This window comes from Strigops habroptila, chromosome 8 (assembly GCF_004027225.2).
Source record: "Strigops habroptila isolate Jane chromosome 8, bStrHab1.2.pri, whole genome shotgun sequence".
Taxonomy (NCBI): Eukaryota; Metazoa; Chordata; class Aves; order Psittaciformes; family Psittacidae; genus Strigops; species Strigops habroptila.
The window spans coordinates 51881631-51900729 of record NC_044284.2 but is presented as its reverse complement, the minus strand read 5'-3'; the positions used below and the strand labels follow the sequence as shown (position 1 = coordinate 51900729).

The window sequence follows — 19099 nt, the reverse complement described above, 5'->3', positions numbered from 1 at the left end:
TGAGAATCGAACCGCGTAATTTGACTATGGTTACAGCTTCATTAGAATAACATTTGCTGTCACGTTGGTGACACGCTGCTGAGAGTATTGAACCATTGATCTGTCATCTCCAGCTGTTCATGTCAAGGGTGCTGACAAGATATCCAAACTCCTGCCTGTAGATAGGAGAAGAGGCGATTCTTGCTTGAGCCAGTTTTAAAGCACCAGGACATTGCTCAAGACCACTGCTCCGGGAGCTTCTGCCTACATTTTCCTTCCCCTCTCTCAATGCTTTATTAAATTAATTTTTTTCTACCTATTTAAATGCTCAATAATACATGTAGTATAGAAAGAAAATGCCTCTAAAATCTAATCTGGAGGATATGCAGATGCAGATATAGCCCTAATAATGCCATCTACTTAATGCTGAATTCCTACAGCATTTAGGGCTTAATTAGCTTGGGAGTATTTCTCCATCAATAGCTTTTGTTGGTAGTCAAATAGTGAAGGAAACCTCCTCAAGCAGAGCCTGCTTAGGCTGCAGGTTGGCGTTCGATGCATTGTCTCTGTCAGGATTTCCACTGCTGTGTTACCTAATTGTTCCTAATCAGAATAATTGCAACAATTGCTTATCTGAGGAAATCAAATTAAAGCCTTTAAAATCCTCCATGGAGACAGCATTTCATGGGCGCTCACATCAGGGAGTTTAGAAAGGTTACTGCTGCTGTCCCTTGCTCTGGGGAGCCTCCTGTAGGGCTGGCTGGAAGATCCTGGCAGCCCAGGGGAGGGGAGATGTGTAGATGAGCGGCTGGATGCTGCTTTGGGGAGCTTTACTCCAGAGGGCTGTTGTACAGTCAGTCACAGAATGAAGCACTGTTCTCTGCCAGAAAGGCTGCAGCAGTGGCACAAGGTCGAAGATGGTGCTCTGCAAAGGTGATATCCTGCATCCATGCAAACCCGCAATTCTCCCTGGGCTCTTCAGAGAGCACATAGCAGTGGTGCATGTCTGTAAGCATATGGATGCCTGTGTCTGCTTCTCCAGAAAGGAGAGCCCTCCTTGCCTGCATGGATGAATGTGTATCACTGCTGCAGTGTTACAGAAAACAGTTCGTTCTGTTTCTACAGGGGCTTCATGGAGTGTGGAAACACTGAAAAGGTGCTCATACTGCAGCATGTTTCTGAGTTAAAATGAGTTTTGGGTCAGGCAGCTTCTGAGGCATGCTGGTTTATTCAGGAGCAGAAGGTGTCACGCGAGGGGAAAGAGGAGGGATTTCTCTTGCGGAAGCACTGAAAATGCTGTTGGTGAGGCTGCATAATAGCAGCTGATAGCTCACCTGCCACTGGAAGATTTTGGGCATGTCATTTGCTAGTTTTACCTGGAATAAGTTGTCTGTGTAGGGGTTTTAATCTAAGTTAGGTCCTCCTGGTTAATCCCTGAGGTGGATGTTCATACTCCAGATTAACATGGCCTATTTCTGAAGTGGATCCAGAACATCTGTCCCTATGGGAAGTTGTTCAGGAATAGTGGATTCATTTTAAGTCCACACTGTACCCTGAACAAGCATCTCCTCAGGAAAGAAAGACCCAACCTGGAGATGAAGGGGACATGTGGCTTTGCTTATTAGCGCCACACAGTGCCTGTGTGTGTACAGCCCTTCCATTTCTACCCCTCTCCCATATCCCCTTGGAGGCGTATGAATTGGAACATGTGAAAAATACTGTAGGTGAGGGATGCTGTCCCAGGATGCCCGTATTTTCCCCTCACTGTACGCCCATTTGGTACAGGGAGAGGAAAAGTGGAGGAGGATGCCAGGTAACAGTGCTGTTGTGTTGTCCCGTTAATGCTGCACAACTTCCATCCCTCCACAAGCAGAGCTGCTGTGGTGTCTGATAAGATCATCTCTGCTCTGGTTGCCTCATGTCTCCTATCAGAAATCTTCAAAGGTCCAAACGTGCTGTTGTTGAGATGGCAAGCAAAGAGAGAAGAGAGAGAGGGAGAGGGTGGATAAGATCACAATTTTCTTCTCTCTTGATTGCAAGCAGCTTATCTGAGTGTAACTGTTGTGGCTCGGCCTGTCTCTGCAAAACTCATCCCCTTTTCTTGCCTTCCTTTCAGAGGGTTGACGAGTGGATGGCGAAGGAAGGCCTCTTAGATCCCAGCGTCAAGTCGATTTTTGTGACCTGTGGAGACTGGGATTTGAAAGTGATGTGAGTATGGAAGGGGAGGGAGATTTTCCTGGACTTTATCACTCCATGCTTGGCTGTAGTGTGTACGTCTTTGTCCTTACAAGCATCCGACTGTCCCTAGTCTTTGTTTCTTAGGGAAATCATCATTTGCCATGCATAATTTGAAGTAGAGGGTTGTTTAAGAAGAGAGGTGGGTGCTGGGCATAGTGCAAGATCACTGCTTAGGATATTCCCTAAAGCAAATTAATCATTTCAGAACCCTGAGAAAAGTTTAAACTGGAGCTTTGTGATGTTATCCCTTTTATCCAGGATACTTTCCAAAGGGATGTATATTTCTGAGTGCATACATGACTGCATTTCTGTAAACCCAAATCAAGCAATGGTCCTTACCTGACCTCTGCATGCAAGGCTTTCTCTGTCATCTTGGCACACTAACTGGATGTGAATCACAGAATACTCTTTGGAAAGAGTACAAGCCAAGTTTGGCATGCTTCCTCAGTGTTCTTCCTGTTGAGGTCATCTTCATCAGCTGGGCAACTGTATCCGGAGAGTACCAGGTGGGGACCTGCACTGGTATCTGCAAGTGTCAGTATATGTGTGTGTTTTGTTATGAAAATAGCTGGACCACAAACCTAAAAATGTTATTTAAAAAAACAGAGTTAAATGACTGAGAATGGAATTAGTTTTATCTATAGGGTGCTTGTCATATTGTGCTGGATTCCTTTATCTTGCTCTTCATTTCCTCAGAGTGCTGGATAAAGACTCCTGTTTTTATCACACCAGTAAAGCATGGGCTTGACACATCCAATGCTAAACTGACATCCGCAACTCGTTAGTAGTGTTACTTGGTTTTCACAGTGACATTGGTTTTCCCAAGTCAGAAACCTAAATAAACTGCACACAGCCTGGGAGCAATCAGCACTAGTTCTTGCCTGCAGAGTGGTCTTTGTAGAGTGGCAGCTCCTTGCCCCTTCTTGGTGTGATTAGCAAGACATGAGATATGAGGACGGAAACAGCAGCAAAAGATTAGTGGAGATGAGAAATTTCCAGTGCTCCAGACAGGGGTGTGGTACTGAATCAAAATCTGGGTCTCTGCCGGGGCCGTGTCCAGAGCTTGTATATATTGCCAATTCCTGTGTTACTGGTTTAAGAGTGAAGCTTATTTTTTCTTTAGATATCATGTTTAAACTTTTATTAGAGACTATCACAGACAACTGCAGGGGTGTGCTAAACTTCTGTTTCTCATCTGTTCTTTTTCCTCAGTTCTTTACTCCTGTATTGCTGTTCTGAGAGTCCGGTTTACCACTTTTGGTGGTGGCTCTGAGGAACAGAGTTATCTTTCCATCACCTTGTCAGTGGAATAGCAAGGTTCTCAGATAATGGCATCCCAACTTGGTGTCTGTATGGAGTGGGCTACCTTCTGGATCTTTGGTTGTTGTAGGGTTTGGTTCAGAGCTCTACAGTGGGCAAATAGAGGTAAAGGTGAGCCCCATTTGTGGTGAGCTGTAGGGGTTGTGGGGTGAACTGGCTCAGCAGGACATGCAGCTCTGGAGCAGAGATGCTCAATTCACCATTTGCAGTGGTCTCTCGCATGGGTTGTGCCTCACTAGTCAGCTGGAAAAAGAAGACTCCACTCCTGGCCATGAGGTTGCAGCAAGTGGTTCATTTCTCCCTCTTCCTTTTAAAAAAATTTTTTAAACCATTAACTTCAAAATTCAATCCTGAAGCATCTCCAGGGCAAAGCAGAAAATACATTTCGTGTTTCCAGCCACATGGATAGCAGGAGTCTGGCTGCAGCCGCTTGGTGAGTAGCACATCACGCCGCTCCGTCGCCGATTGGGTGCCGCAGCCTGTAGCGTCACATCTGATTAGCGCCGTGCCAGTGACTGAGGCTTGAGTGAGGACTCCCTGCCAGCTCTCACTAGCCTCATTTCCCATTACTTTTATCCGTCACCACAAATGCCGAGTCTCCCTCCTGAACTAATTAAGTTTGCGTGTGTTTAGACACATTGCCAAATAGGGTTTAGCAAAGCAGAACTGAGCATCTCTTTTTAAAGAGGGAAGGCAGAGAGCTGAAGCAGGGCTGTTCAAACAGGGAGACAGAGCCTCAGAAATGTGGAACATCTAGGAGGTACTCCAGGGAATTGCTCCATGATTCCCTACACGACTTGCGGTATAGCTGGTGCTCTTTGCTACTGTGTCGAGACTGCACGCTGGGCACAGAAGGCACTGGGGCAGTGGAAGGGGAGGCAGTGCTGCTCGTCCACATTTGGAGGAGTGTTGGTGGAAGCATTGCGTGGTAGAAACCCACTGTATTCCAGAGGAATTCAGGACAATGAGGTGAGTGCAGCACTTCCTGCCTTAGGGAGTAGCACCTTGGGGCAGGTCCATCCCTAATTCTACTGCTCCTTTTCTGAGCTTCCTTAGTATTGACAGCAAAGCAAGCTGCAGTCCACTTACCCAGTATCTTGTTTGGTTTGGAGTTCCTGTCCTCCACTGTCCTAAGCTCAGCTGTTGGTGGGAAACCATGCAGCCTGATTCCTGGCTTCTCCAGCAATGACCTGGGCATTTAGTTTGGCTTCTTTCTGCATATAATGTTGAAGAGCTGAGATGTGGTATCTTCTGGAGGGGGCTGTCTACTGTGAGTGCTTCCAGTAGGTGCCAGAGCACTGGGAAGCGCAGTGGGGTAAGCTACCTGGATGAGGGAAATGGCTGGAACAAAGAGGAGGAATCTACAAGCCTCTCAATGATGGATGTAGGGACAAGGTGGGGAAATAGGCTTGTCAAAGCCAGGAATTTTGACATGTGTAGCACTCCTAGCTCAAAGAAGAGCACCAAAGGAATAGCGATTGTCAAGATACTGCTCTCTGCTGATGGGATCTGGCAGAATCCTGACTCTGCAAGATTCAAGATGGAAACAGCTGCTAAAGGACCTGTAAAGCCTCTGCTTAGCTTGGGGGTCTTCAGGGAATGAGGCACTGTGTGGCTACAGACTTGATTGCTCTTGAACCTTGGAGCTTTCTTGGAAGATCACGGAGCTGTTTGTCTGGCTTCCCTCTGACAAGAGGGAGCACTAGTCACCAGGAGCTGGGTGGCCGGAAGAGGACACCAAACATCTGGGAAGGGCTCATGGAGGTTCAGCATGAGTGGAGGTCCTCAGCCATGCTACCAAAGGCTTTGTTATGGGTGTGGTGCACCATCAGAAGGATTGTCCCTGTTGGAAGGATTTGGACACTGTTGGAGAGAGCCCATTGCGTGAGAGGGCTCAGAAACAGAGCGCTGATCCTCTACTGGCGGTGCTTGGATCATCCAGCTTTCAGCACTCTGTGTGTGTGTGTGAACCAGGCTGGAGTCAGGGAGACAGCAGCTCTCCTGCCAGCCCTCCCCTTCCCTCTTGTTAAGATGCAATTTCTTTAATGAGGAAAACCTCTTGAGTAGGAACATCACCTTTCTGAAGGCTTGTCCTGACAAGGCAGTTCAAGCCGACAGAGCCACATATCAACTTCAGCAAATATCAGTCACTCATTACAGAGCCTCTTCTCCCCCCCACCCCCCTAGCAACACCCCTCGTTCCTAGACAAGGGAATGAATCACACCCCTGCTCTTGAATACATCATGACAAGTCGTGGTTCTAATGAGAGAGGGCCATTCATTCTGGGTGGAAAGTTCCCTGTGTCGACACAGAAATGTTATTAATTAAAGAGAGCTACCTGAAGCAAAAGATGAAAGGAGCACCAGACCTGCCAAGCTAAAATATGAGTGGGGATACAGCCTCGTTAGGCACACGGTCCTCGGGCCTCCGCATGCTCAGCGGGAGGATTCCTTTAGCCTGTTGCAGGGAGCTATCTTCCAAGTTTAACAGCTTCAGGGATGGATTCAGATACCTGGCATAGTCTGCTTTAGTGCTTGGACCTCATCCTGCACCTAGGGTGGAACTGCCACTACTCATTAAGCAAATTGCATTGATGTGGCATGGGGTGGTGAGGGTAACGTGCCTCTGAAGGGCTGAGGGAGCTACAGACTGCAGGAGACAGTTTTAGTGGAAAACGGTACTCGGCATCTGTTAGGGTTGAGCCCTTGTAATGTAAGCTCTTTAGTGTGGTTTATCTCCTCTGAAATGTCAAATTGCCTCCCTCCATGTATGGAACTGGTTTGCCTGCTCTTAAGCACAATGTGAATTAATCTTGGCAACTGAAGAAGCGTTTTTACTGTGTGTTCATAGCTACAGAGCTGAGATACAATGAGGTTAAGTGATGTGCCTATGGTTGTGTAAGCAGGCAGAGGCAGAGAAAGGAGCTGAAGCCGCATGTGCTGAGTCTTGGACCTCCACCTTAATGTTAAAAGCATCAGTTAATCCTCCTTCCAGTTTTGGATCATTCTGCAAATGCATTGAACGTAGGTGCAGGCTTTAGTCTGTATGTTCTAGCATGAAGACACTTGTACTGCACTTACTGTGGCTGATCAGAACATGTTAATTTATGTCTTTACAGGAAACTACTGCTCAGAAGTTTTTTATTTTCTTAAGTAAGTGTTAAAAGGCAAGTACTCTCTAATATAGTGATAAAACACAGTGAAGTGTCTTGAAATGTTTATAGCCCTTGGTGCTCTTCCTAGGTTGAATATTAGTAAATTCTGAGCAGTAAATTATACCATTGCTTAATTTTATCTCACTGTTTTAATTCTTTCTTTGTAAGTTACACAGGCTGGGAGGATGCTTGCCTTCCTAGGCCAGCTTGCAGTGTGGCAACGGGTTGGTCTTTCCAGCCTTCTGTCGTGGAGGCTTGGTTTGAGATTAGCCTTGGGTCGAGAATGAAGAAGGGTTGATGATGTCCCTTCTGATGCTCTTCTTTATCTTAGGACCAGGAAGGGGTTGGTAGCTTCTGCCTGGGGGAAGAATTGCAGACAGCCACTGGATGGAGTGAGTGGGACCTCGCTACCTACTTGGGTAGCTGTGGGAAAGGCAGGAGAAGGCATAGAGTGGGCTAGTTGGGTGGCAGCAAAGCAGGAGGTATGTTCAGAGGGTGGCTTTGAGGGTGACTAGAAGGAGTTGGTAACTGAAAGATAATGTAGTGATCTGTATTTAAAGATTAATAAAACAATTCCTTTCCAACTAAGATCTTCGATTAGCTTGTTGTTGCTTTTAGTGGGGATCATTTTGCTGACCAAGTCTATGGTCTATCTCCTCGCACAGTGACATTGCCTGAAGGAAGAGGGTGGTGTGAACTACAGTGAGGGACGGGACTGAGTATCCAGGGTCAGGAACCTTTTGAGTCAGCTCTGCTGATGGAGTCGTTCATGTAATTACATCCTAAAGTGCTTTGCCAGAGCTAAGCAAGGGAGCCTTGTGAGCATGCTCTTCTCTAGCACTTACAGGGAGTAGCACTGACCCCATTCACTTCTGTGACCCTGCATCCAGATTTTTGTTTTTAAAGGAAATGATATCACTTATGCAAAATAAATTTTGGGTTTTAAGATTCCCGCATCTGTACACTCTCATTTAAAATGAATATAGCACACTTGACTTTTGTTATCCTTCTGTAGCAGTTCCCCTGTCTGTCTCCTGTTCTTGCCTTTGTTTGAAATCCGGTGGTTGCATGAGCTTCTGTGAGTTGTCTGAGATGTGTGATTCTGGGAATGCCTTTGGGTTAAGCTTTGGACATGAAATCTTCGCATAGGGATCATCATGCAATGGACTATCACCTTCAGGTCTGCTACTTGTCTGGCACGTCATAGCAAAGACATTTATCATAGTCAGGGCTGTAGTGGCCACAGATTTATTGAGCTGTGATGCCCAGTGCACTCTGGGGAGCACAGACTCTGCTGCCTGGGAATTAGGACCAAAGAAGTTGGAAACAGCATGAAAGATGGTGGAGAAACTTAGAATAAATTTACAGTGTGTGAGGGAATGAGACGGGCATTGCATCGAGTACTTTATTTCCTGCACTGAACCATTGGGGTGGGGTAATGAATAGAGAAGGTGGATTTTCCATCCCTGGGTAACTTAACTAGAGCTGTATTTGGAAACAGTCACACTGAAGTGAATGCAAGCCACTGGTCTTGGTGTCATCTGCTCATACCTTAAGGAACCATAATTCCCTCTGCAGCAGGAATCGCTAAGGTGGATTCTGTGTGCAGTGTTGTAGTGAATTCAGGCAATACTGTTTCAAAATCAATGGCTCTATAATGGATATTTGGTAAAAATCACACCCTGGCCTCTGTCTGTATGCGAGATAGCAACTCAACATCGTGGTTATCCTGTGCCCTGGGGAACTGAAAAGCTGGTTGGCTTGGGGGCTGCGGAGGATAAACCACTGGAGGGCTGTTTGCCATCTGAATTTTGTTGTCTGAGGCATGTGTGAAAAATAGGATTAGCTTCACAAAGTGTGAATTTTCTTTATTACTTCAAAAAGCTTAATTTTTCTAGTGTTAGACAGCCGTAGTGTTTCATGCTGGGGCTAAAATGTCAGCTGTCTCCCTTTAGATCTCAGCTCTTCTTACTTCCCAGCCGAAGCAAAGCCAGTTGTATGTTGGCAGCAGGGCTGCCCTCCCAGTGGCTTGGCTGGGAGTGATGCTCTCATGGCTTCTCTGCTTAGAGAGGTCTCCTTGAAAAATACTGCCAGCCTGGGAGCAGCAGCATCCTTCCCCTTCCACTTGCTCTATTGTGTGAGTCAGTAGCTTTCTTGAAAGCATTTTATTTTGTTTGCATGTTTGTTTCCAGTTGGGAGCCATTTTCCGGGATGGGTTCCGTCCCTTTCCTCCTGAAGCTCCTGGCTGGCAAAGACCTACTGGGCCATCTTGAGGTCATCCCTGGTATTTTCCCTCCAGCGTATTCTCATGTGCCTTGTCCAGCGACTCTCCATATTCTCAGGAGTGGATGTCTGGGTGTGTGCAGGATTCCTGGGAGGATGCTGGAGCTGCAGACTAACTTTTTGAGCTAAGTCCATTCCATGCTGGAGTTGCCTTTTCCTGTGTGTTTGGCCAGGGTGCTGGCCTCAGCCTGGAACCCCAAAGATTGCTCTGGACCAGGTCTCAGCAATGATGTGAGGTACATGGAGGTGGTACTAGAAGAAAGAGCAGTTTGGGGGAAGAGGGCTGAGGACGTGGTGTGATGCGCTGGCGGGGCTGTGTGCAGGAAGCTCATACAGGCCACGACTTTGTCCTGCATTGGTCCCACCAGCTTTGCCTCTCTTTTAGCAAGGCTTTCTCCTTCAGTCTGCCCAGCACCTACATTCTGGAAACCGTCTGTTTTCCCTCTGCAGGTGCTTCTTGGTCATCTCTAACTTCCCTGCTTCATTTTTTCCATGTGGGTGTTGATCCAGGTCTCAGCACTGACCACTGCCAGTGTCTGCAGGTGCCTGGGCATCAGCTGAATTCAGCTCCTTGTCCCTCCCTGGAGTCACATGTGTCCCCACAAACCAGGCAGAGGAAGGAGGTTGGTAGGAGGTTGCCAAGACCTCTCCTCCAGCTCGCTGTGCTCCCAGCTCTGGAGAGAACTGTTACATTTTATGGACCATTTAGCTTCCCAATGGTGATCCTAATTCTTCACAGCATGTATGTGCCATTTCTTGGTTATTAAAAGGACCCCTGAAAAGGAGCTGCCCTCTGAGTCAGTGCTTCTCCATGCAGTTAATTGCAGGAGGGTTTTGCTTAGACTGTGAGGCTTAGTATTTCCAGGCTCTCCCTGTTTGAGGGTGAATTAATACCCAGGTTTTCCCTGTGGCTGCAGGGAATGACCCTGATGTACCATCAGTAAGCAGGTGGAGGAAGAATGCTTCTGCTGGGAGTAATTCAAACTTGGAGTTGCTCTAGAGGAAATCCACTTGCTGTCTATATAGAGATCAAGGGTGCTTTAAGGCTGGCCAGGTGTCTTAGTCTTTCATCTCTATATCCTTATATTGTGTGACACTTCAGGTGCCAAAATAACTTCCATTCCATTCCTTGGGGGCCCAAGCAAGCTCCATGCTTCTTGGGAAAGAAGTGATTACCTTGGACTGACAAGTCAGCCAAAGGATGGATGGCTGTGGTTGCACAGCAGGTGTGAGATGGATGGATGGGAGGTGGTTCAAGGGGAGGTTCTTGTCAAGTCACACGCTGTGTATGATAAAACAGAGACTGCAAGGCTGTGTAATTCAGGTGTGAGGAAGCTGCGAGGTCCCCTGGCATTGCGAAATGCCAAGTGAAATGTTACTGCCACACGGAGCACAGCAGTGTGTTGAAATGAATGAGACGGGTGTAGTGAGAGCGCATATGGCTGGTGTGGAGGGTTGATGTGTGTGAGGGTGATAGGCTTAGGCAGGGGTTTGTCATCAGGGTTGCTGTGCTTGGGAAGTGCGGTCTAATGGCAAGACCACATGAAAAAACATTGGAGCTTGCAAGGGGAGCGCTGAAAGTCATCAATTGCCAAAGTTTTTTTGTGTTTGCTGCAGGCCTGAAGCAAATTGCTGGCTTAAGGGGCTCTAAGCACCTGGGTCTTGCAGTAGATTTACTGGTAAGGTGAAATTAGGAGGGGGCTAGGTAATTAATTCCTCTTGCTGTGACCAGGATGGGAGATGATTCTGACTTGCCCCTTCTCCTCAGAAGTTTCTTCAGAAGCTGGTAAGGACTCTGGTTGTGAAACCCAGGAAGCAAAGAGGATCCCTGGGTGCCTGACAATTCCTTTTCTCTGCTGGTTCTTTCTTGCAGGCAGCCTCAGGCTGCCTGTCTCTTTGTTAAGAGAGTGACAGCAATGTGACACCGTGAAAATAATTACTAACAAATCACGGTGGTGACTGCAAACAGCTCGCTGTCTTCAGAGGCATGTCAGGGAGCATTAGAGCAGGGCCGTGGGAGCGGCAGAGCGGCTAGGGGCTCTTTCTCTGCTTTAGGCTGAGGGAAGATCTTTGGAGACCTTTGGCGCCCGCCACCCCCACATCATTCCCTTCTCGTTGGCTTTTTCTTTCTTTCCTCCCTTCCCTGCCTTTGCCATCAATAATTAAGCCCATTAATTGCACAGCAAGTTCAGGAAAGCTGCAAGTGGTAAAACCGCGCTTCTGCTTTCCCTGGATTCAGCAACCAGCCACAGAGCAGCAGAAGGATTTCTGGAGGGATATCGTGGGAGAAGCACATCTAAGCTGCATTCCTATCTTGCAGCCCTCATGTGCTGCCTTGGACAGGAAGGTTTGTTAGCACTGTGCCCCTAGGAATTCATGGGCTTCTGGAACAGGTGAAGAATGACCCTTGTCCTTGAGAGCCTCCAGTCTTGGTGAACCTGAAAGTAGGTTTGATTTGTGCAGAACATCATGGCAAATGTGGGGTCAACTGGCATCTGCAGCAAAACGCAATGGGTAGAGGAATGAGAGGGCCTTCCAGGATGCAGCAGGGATGGTGCCAGTCAGTGTGTCTGAATCTGCAGGTGAAGATGATCCTTCAGAGAATAAGCAGTGGACAGATCACTGGTGAAATGTTGATGCCAAACAGCAGCACTGGGCAAGTTCTGCAGGGGTGAGGCCCCTGTGGCTGTGTTGGAGTAGGGAGCCTTCTGCAGAGCTACACAGAGTCTGAGGGGAAGCTCTCTGTAAAGCCTGTTATTATAGTGCTATAAAGCTCCCTCCAAAGGGAGGGTCTAGCAGAGATACTGATAGGAAACTGGAAAGGAGCTGCTGGCTGAAGTGTCCTTCAGCAGCATTGATAATCAAACCCCTGGGCAACCTTTGAGAGGGGAGCACACAGCCTCCCCTCCTTGTTCTTGGTGGTATTTCATCCTCCAGTTTGAGCATGGGCCGTGCCAATTGCCCCTGCAAGGGGAAGGAAAAGGTGCAGGTGGGAGCCCACTCCCAGGCTCCTGCTCCACCGAGCAGCCTTCATCCCCATTCCCCTAGTTACTGAAGTGATTTTCCTGACTGTCACATCAGTAAATAATGTTGCTGGCGTATCTGGCTGGATGCAGTGGTGGTGGAGGGGGGAGGGCTGGTGCTGAGGGTGGCTGTAACAGCCCCTCTCCCCTACTCATACAATATTTATGCAGGGCTGAGAGTCGGCGGCACTGACCTCTGGGTCGTGCTGTTAAACAGCTCCCACAGCCCCTGCATCCTAATTGCTGCACTTGTCCTTTGCTCTGGAGGATTCGCTGCTCCTTCTCTGGTGAAGCAAATACTAATGGCAGCTCGTGCTTGGAAGTGGGGAGCAGTCTCTTCCCCGCAAGGAAAAGACAAACTTGTTTCCCCTTGTGCAGATGTAATTTGCAGCTGCAGGGAAACCTGTGTTCAGACCCTGTGACACAACATGTCAGGCTCCCTACTGCTGCCAGCCTGGAGGCTGTGTCAAGAGCTCATGGAGCTGTTGTACATGTAATTTTGGGTTGTGCATTATCAGAGGGGACGGGGAGGAGGTTAGCCCCATCCCCCTGGGTCCCTCTAGGATCGCTCTTTTCTGTTTACTGGTGGGAGGGAAGAAGAGGCAAGCACAGAAGTCAGTTGAGAAGAGACCTGGATGATGTGGTGCCAGAGGAAGACAGAGATGGTGCCAGGAAAGAAGAAGGGTTCAAACAGCATCACGAGAGAGAGTGGCCTATTTTCTTGTAGATAGCTGATCTGCTTCAGTGAGTGGGAAGAGAGGTGATGTAGAAGGCTGGACACCCTCTGTACTTCTCCCCTTCTAAGCAGTACAGCCATGGCTGGACATGGAGAGTTTTTCACTCAGCCAGGCAGGGGCTTTCAGCTGATTCAAGTGGTTTGATAAAGCCCTGACTGCTAGAGCTGCCATGGCTTTCCCCCATGCTGCTTGCTGGGCTTGGGGCTTCACGTCGGGTGTCTGCAAGTCCAGTGACCCGACTGGCCACCCATGTCCCTTCTCCTGCCTTCCTGAACTGGCAGCTCCCCTTTGTGACTGGAGAAATGCTGTTTAGGCTGGAGACTAATGGCCTTTAAGTGACATGATTGTATTATGTTAAGCGTCTATAGGCTTTACCATTAGGCACTAAACAGTTTATGACTCATAGCAGAGAAGCCCTTGTCCTGAAGAGTTTATACGCTAAATGGTCTGGACAGGCAAGGCATGGAAGAGGCAAGGTTTCCTCCTGCCTGTCACACAGCAGGTCTAAGGAAGGACTGGGACAGGATGTGACTTCTCAGTTCTAGAGCAGTACCTTGCTCTATGTCTTCCATGCTCCAGTTTCCTGGGGGAAGTACTTCTGGAATGGGAATTGTGCAGTGGGAAGAGAAGCATGTTTAATTTTAGCTTATTTTTTGTGCGTGTTTTGGTTTTGAGGGGGCTTAGACACGATGCGTTGTGGGTGCATCCATTGCATCAGATATATTCCCTTACTCAGTGCATAATTACAGTATTCTGCAGCAGGAGTCTGAAGACTCACTCTTAAAACACCTAGTATGCAGAGGACTAGGCGATTACTAAATTAATGTCTGTGTGAAAGACTTCATAAGAGACTATACAGATGGAGAAAGGACACGCTCTGTGTAATCAGGCTCTGCTGCAGCGTGCATCACAGAATAATTTAAATAGAGATCTGTAATCCAGCCCCCTGCTCAAAGCAGAATTAACTTCAGACTTGGATCAGGTTGCTCAGGGTCTTCTCCAGATAGGTTTGAATGTCTCCAGCAGAGGAGATTGCACCACCAGTCTGTCCCAGTGCTTTATTACCTGCGCAGGGAAGAGTTTTGTTCCTGATAACAAATTGTAATTGCTGCAACCTGTGGTCACGATGGGTGACTTTCACTGAAACATGCTTGTGTGGTAGCTGTACACAGTATGCAATTTTGTACTCTCCTATTCATAAGATGCTGTATAATGTTGTATTTAGTAAGCAGATGGACTGTCACAGCAAGCTCGTGTGTAGAAATCTGTTTTTAAAGGGTTTTCATGCTGTCTTGTTCCCAAGGCTGGGGGGGTGACCTCAGCCTTGGAGACGTCCCAGTTTCTCTTTCCTTGAGAGCAGCACCATGCATTTCTGATGTCAAAAGGAAGCCCACCTAGTCGTCCTCCCTGTCTGGAAGGGCTGGTGAGAGCATTGCTTTACCCCTTCCCTGATCTGGAGGACTCAGTATGGAGGAGAGCAAAGCTTCTGCCGGCTGCACTCCTAACCTCAGCTGAACCGTGGAGCCATCGAGCTCTGGTTTCCTGCATGGTAATTAAGTAGTTATTTAAAAATCAAAAGGTTCAATTCTGATCCTACTCTCACTGGCTACATACTAACTCCAGGTAGAGTTACTCCAGTTTTACTCCCGCATGGCATAGCAGCAGAATCAGGCCCTGTAAATAGAGCTATGAATCTTTTTAAGAGAAGCTGTTAAGCAGTAGCACATAGATTTATTGTAGCATCATGTGTGTGCAATTGTTGATGAACATCTTCTGTTGGAGGCTGAATACCTGCTGTGTTACAGCCTTGCTTTTAATGTTGAGATAGCATCTCTGCCAGCATCTAGCTGACGCACAGACAGATACCCATAAAAGGGCCAGATCTCACATGGTGTTAAATGCCTTCATGTTTCGTTAAGGTTGATGGCAGTGGTAGGTACACAGTGCTTTGCAGGACAAGCGAGTCACAATGAGCCACTTGCCCTGTGTGCTTTTTGTGGCAGAATTATTTTCCTAGCATATACATTGCTCTGGCTGCAATCTGGGGTAACAGGTTTTTTCCATTCACAGCCTCACTGCTTGGAAAGCATGGTGTTGGGGATCTCCCAAATTTCTTAGTACCCAGAAAAAATTTAGAGGAGAGGGATCTGGCTGTTAGCATGTGATGGATGTTCAAGCATTTCAGCTAGTGCTGCTGTAAGTGCCAAGTGTTAAGGCTTGCAGCTTCCTTTTAAGCCTCCTAGGCAGGCATATGCCTGGTAGAGGGAGAAAGCAGCACTGTCCGGAATGGGCATCACAGAAAAAGAAAGGAAGGTCTGAAAGTGCCAGGTATTAGCCTCACTGCTTAGCCTGGGTTTTTGGCCTCATTACACTAATCCAATTAAAGATTGATGGAAAAAGATACACACTCCAGTGAAGAGCTTTGTGTGGAGACTGCTTTTCTTCTGGGCAGTTGGAGTGGCCCTTGTTATCTTGTGCATCACCACACCTCCCCAGGCCCTGCAGACCCACTGGTGCCTCCACATGCCATGGTGTGTGCTCTTCTCCTGCATCGTGTCTCTCTTATTACTAATGGACCATGGATGCATTTTAGCTGCTGGTCAGCCCTCATTAATATCCAGAGATGGCAGGTTGACATTTGTAAAGAAGACTTGCATTGACCTTCATGTTGTGCATTGGTGCGGTTGCCATGCAGTGCCCTGTGCTAGATGCTTCTTCCTGCGCTGCCTCAGGAATGCATTTGTGTTACCAAAGGGACAGACTGCTCTGTAACCCTTTGCTGCTGCCAGGAATGCAGGCAGCGTGTCTGGATGTCTCTGCCTCCCCCTGCTCATCCCAAACACCATTCCCTGTAGAGTCTCCATCCATCCTAGTGAACAGTACTGGGGGGTGTTGGGGCTGGGCTCCTTGTGGAGGTTGTTATTTGGGTGCTGGGACAGCTTCATGCCAGCAGTGATGTCCCATCTGCTTCCTTATCCTGGCTCTTGTCTGGGGATGCAGCAGAAGAAAAGGCTGTGCTGTCCAGGCATCCTGAGCACTGCCAGTCACCTGTCTCTCCCCCAGCCCACCCCATCCCAGCTTGAGGACTGCTGCAGCCCACTCAGCAATGACATTTATTAACAGAGGGGGCTTTGAAAGAAGGCAGGCTGCTCCTGCAAAGGCTCCTCACTCTAACTCCGTCTCCTCCTCTCACTAGCCCATCTGAGGCAATGGCTGCTGGTGCTGAAATTCATTAGTGTTTCCTGACAGGTGATGGAGGCTTGCTCTGTCTGTTCCCACTTCCCTGCTCTCATGTCTCTGCTTCACGCATGCTGATATTTAAAGCTGATGTGTGGCTCATAGGCTTGTTGCACTGTGACAACTTTGGGGGTGGTTGAGAGAACTGAAAGGGTGGAAGGAAAGCAGAGAGGCAGGGAGATGGGATCTGTCTCATGGTTTCTGTGAAAGCCCAGGGCTTTTCAGGCCCTCTCCAAATGTATTGTCTTTCCACAGCTACTGCTTGTGAATTTTAAGTACAGCCATGCTGGAGTGGTTTGTCCTGCACTGATGGGGGCAGAGAGGGAAGCACCATGGGTATTCTCAGTGAGAGCAAGGTGCAGTCACCTGGCCAGGGCTCATCCAGCAGGAACTAAGGGCAGGGGGATTCCCCTGGCCCCTTGGCAGGTCTGTGGGGCTGAGGAGTGTGTGAAGTGGGATGCCAGAGGTCTGACAGGGAGTTCATCCCTTCTTCCTTCACTTCAGACAGAAGCATGAGGGGAGGAGACTGGCTCAGCTTTTGCCTCTTTGCACTGAGTAGCATAGTTGACTCCAGCACTGGAGTGGAGATATCTCTCTGCGAAAGCCTTGGATTGTACAGGAAAGCTGCTCCCAGTGTAACTGGAATGGGACAGTTGGAGTTTGGGAGGTTTTTTGGAGGTGTGTGCCAGCAGGCTTCAATTTCTGCAGGCTGTGATGTGGCTTGGGCTGTGCTGGGACTTAGTGTTTTAACCAAGTTTGGACCCCGATCTAAGGTTGCCTCTTTGGGAGGGTGTGGGTTTACCTAAACTGCTTTGAATTCCTAGCTTGGCTCCAGCTCACTAGAGGTTCAGTGCAGGCAGATGTGGCTTTGCCTGTCATGGTGCTGTTTCTCTGCTAAAACATCTCAGATGCCTTAACACAGTATATTACTCCCTCACCAGCTTTCTCTGTTGGGAGAGGGCACCCAGGCATTCCTCTTGGCCTGGCAGACATCCCACTCTACATTAGAGCAGCAGCTCTGCGGCGCATGGTCCAGAGCGATGCCTTGACCAGCCTTGCTTCGAACTAGGGTGCGAGTGGCTTGACAGCTCCTCTCTTTGGCTATCACCTTGTTGCTGTTGTGTGCTGCAGCATCCAGGCAGCTTCCTTCGGGCTTTCCAGCTCTCCTTCAGTGAAGATTTCCAGGGCAGGAGCCTGCCTGCCCTCTCCTTTGCAGCCCAGTGCAGTGGGCACAGCCAGGACACAATTAAAATGTTCTGCATCTCTTACAGCACAAGGTCTTCAGGGCATAGATTTTTTTGAAAGCTGAGACCACGTCTGTAAAACCCAAGGTTTAATGTCCCTTTATCTTTCCCATAGAGGGGCTTGTTCTTTTAACAGGCTCAATATCAATACACCCAGTGTGTAGAAAGTGGCCTAATTTCTTTGTCTCCTGACATCCTGAACCCAGAAGCAGATGGACGTTAACCAGCTCTGATTAGTTGGGAGAACCAAGCATTAATTTTTTATATGCCACGACCACCTGAGTGATGGAAATCAATTATGCTGCCCCTCCCCCTTCCATATTAATGTGGTCGCTCTGAGCGGAGACGGAGGAACCTGTTGAAATGAGAAACCCCTATTTCTTAGTTTGACCCCCCGGATAATTAGGGTTAAATTGATATGCTATCGCACCGGTGACACATTTTATCTGCCTCTGTTTGTACAAGAGGATACAATAGTGGAGGAAGGACCAATTTGTGCCCTGCTCTAGCTAACCAGACTGAGATAAAAGGTGTCACTAGTCCGATAACATTCTTGCCTCATGCTCCTTTATTGTTGCTCAATTTGCTTTTTTTTAATCCTGTTCTTTTTCTTTCAATACCCTTGGTCATATTTTAACTCCATGCCATCGCATAATGACGCCCTGCTAAATGTGTGTGGAGATAGGCAACTCTGGCTGACAGCCTTTCCTTATAACCGAATTCCAGCCCATCCATCACTAGGCTGCTCTCCTTAACTTAAGGAAAGTGATAACTAAAGCAAGGCCGTTTATCACTGCCGAGCTGTGCGCTTCTTGCCGCCTTGGAGAGAGCTGGCTTCAACGGGAGAAATGCAGCTGTGTCACCTCACCTCCTATTTGCATCCCGTTCATCTCCAGGCCCCATTTACCCTGCAGAGTGGAGGAGCAGGGATGGATGGAAATCAGAGCCTGGGGTTATGAAAGCTCTCTGAAAATGGTGCAGAGCTGCCAATGCTGACCACAGTCCAAGGAGGACTTGGAGTTGCTTGGCTGGTGGAGGAGAGTGTGCTACCTGATGTCACTTACTTTTCTGCCCAAAGGAGGTCTGCATTTTGGTAGCAGGCGGAGGTTGTGTGCTCCCATCTCTGCTGCTGCGAGAACAGACTTGACCAGAGCTGCATTGGAGGCTGGAAAATCCCACAGCCATTTTTAAGTTTCTCTCTATCAAGTGCAGTCATACTTGAAGCCACGGTATTTGCCTGATGGAGTGGTTTTGAGAGCCAGCTTCCTTCCCAAGGAGTGAGAGCTGCAGTGGTTGGGGAGAGAGCGAGATCACATTCAACAGCTGGGAGAATCATGGGAAGTTGAATGCAGTGAAATGTGCCATTATTTCTCTTCTCCATTACCTGAGAGAGGGCCAAATGCCGAACTCTTTGCTCAAGCAAAGCTGCCCCCAGTGAGCAAGGTTGGCTTCTGCAAAAGCAAGCAGCTGTACTGAGCATAAAAGCATGTTTACAAAATGAGCTGCTCAAGTGAATGGTGGCCCTGATAAATGGAGATACTTCCTTACAGGCCTTGGCACTTCTATTCCCCAGGAGAACCACACATGTGCCTTGTTCACTCCAACCTGGAGAAGACATCTGCAGAAACTCCTGCCTCATCACCAGGCTAGGAGTGCGGAGGGACCACTGCAGGGGGGTGAGCTTGGACCTGAGGAAGAGACATTGCAGGGGTCTTTTCCTCCCCATAGCTGCCTGGGGACCTGGTTTGTGTACAGTGAGAGCCCCTCTTTACCTGTGCTGGTAGTGCTGTGTACCCAGATTAGACCAGACCCATGCAACAATCCTTTGCTGAAGGCAAACACATTGAGCAGCTGTATCCCTGCTGCATCTTACAGCCCGGGGA

At 48.2% G+C, this 19099-nt stretch overlaps 1 protein-coding gene across 6 annotated transcripts in view; it reads left to right on the top strand.

The window, feature by feature from the left end:
- Window positions 1-19099, top strand: part of ERI3 (ERI1 exoribonuclease family member 3) — a 131748-nt gene that overhangs the window by 29155 nt on the left and 83494 nt on the right. For all 6 annotated transcript variants that reach the window (XR_003992513.1, XR_003992512.1, XM_030493874.1 and 3 more), the window contains exon 5: window positions 2096-2187. Coding sequence is in view for 4 of the 6 variants with exons in the window: in XM_030493874.1 (XP_030349734.1) it covers window positions 2096-2187 (92 nt within the window). In the remaining 2 variants the exon portion in view is untranslated. The remainder of the gene's footprint in view (window positions 1-2095; window positions 2188-19099) is intronic.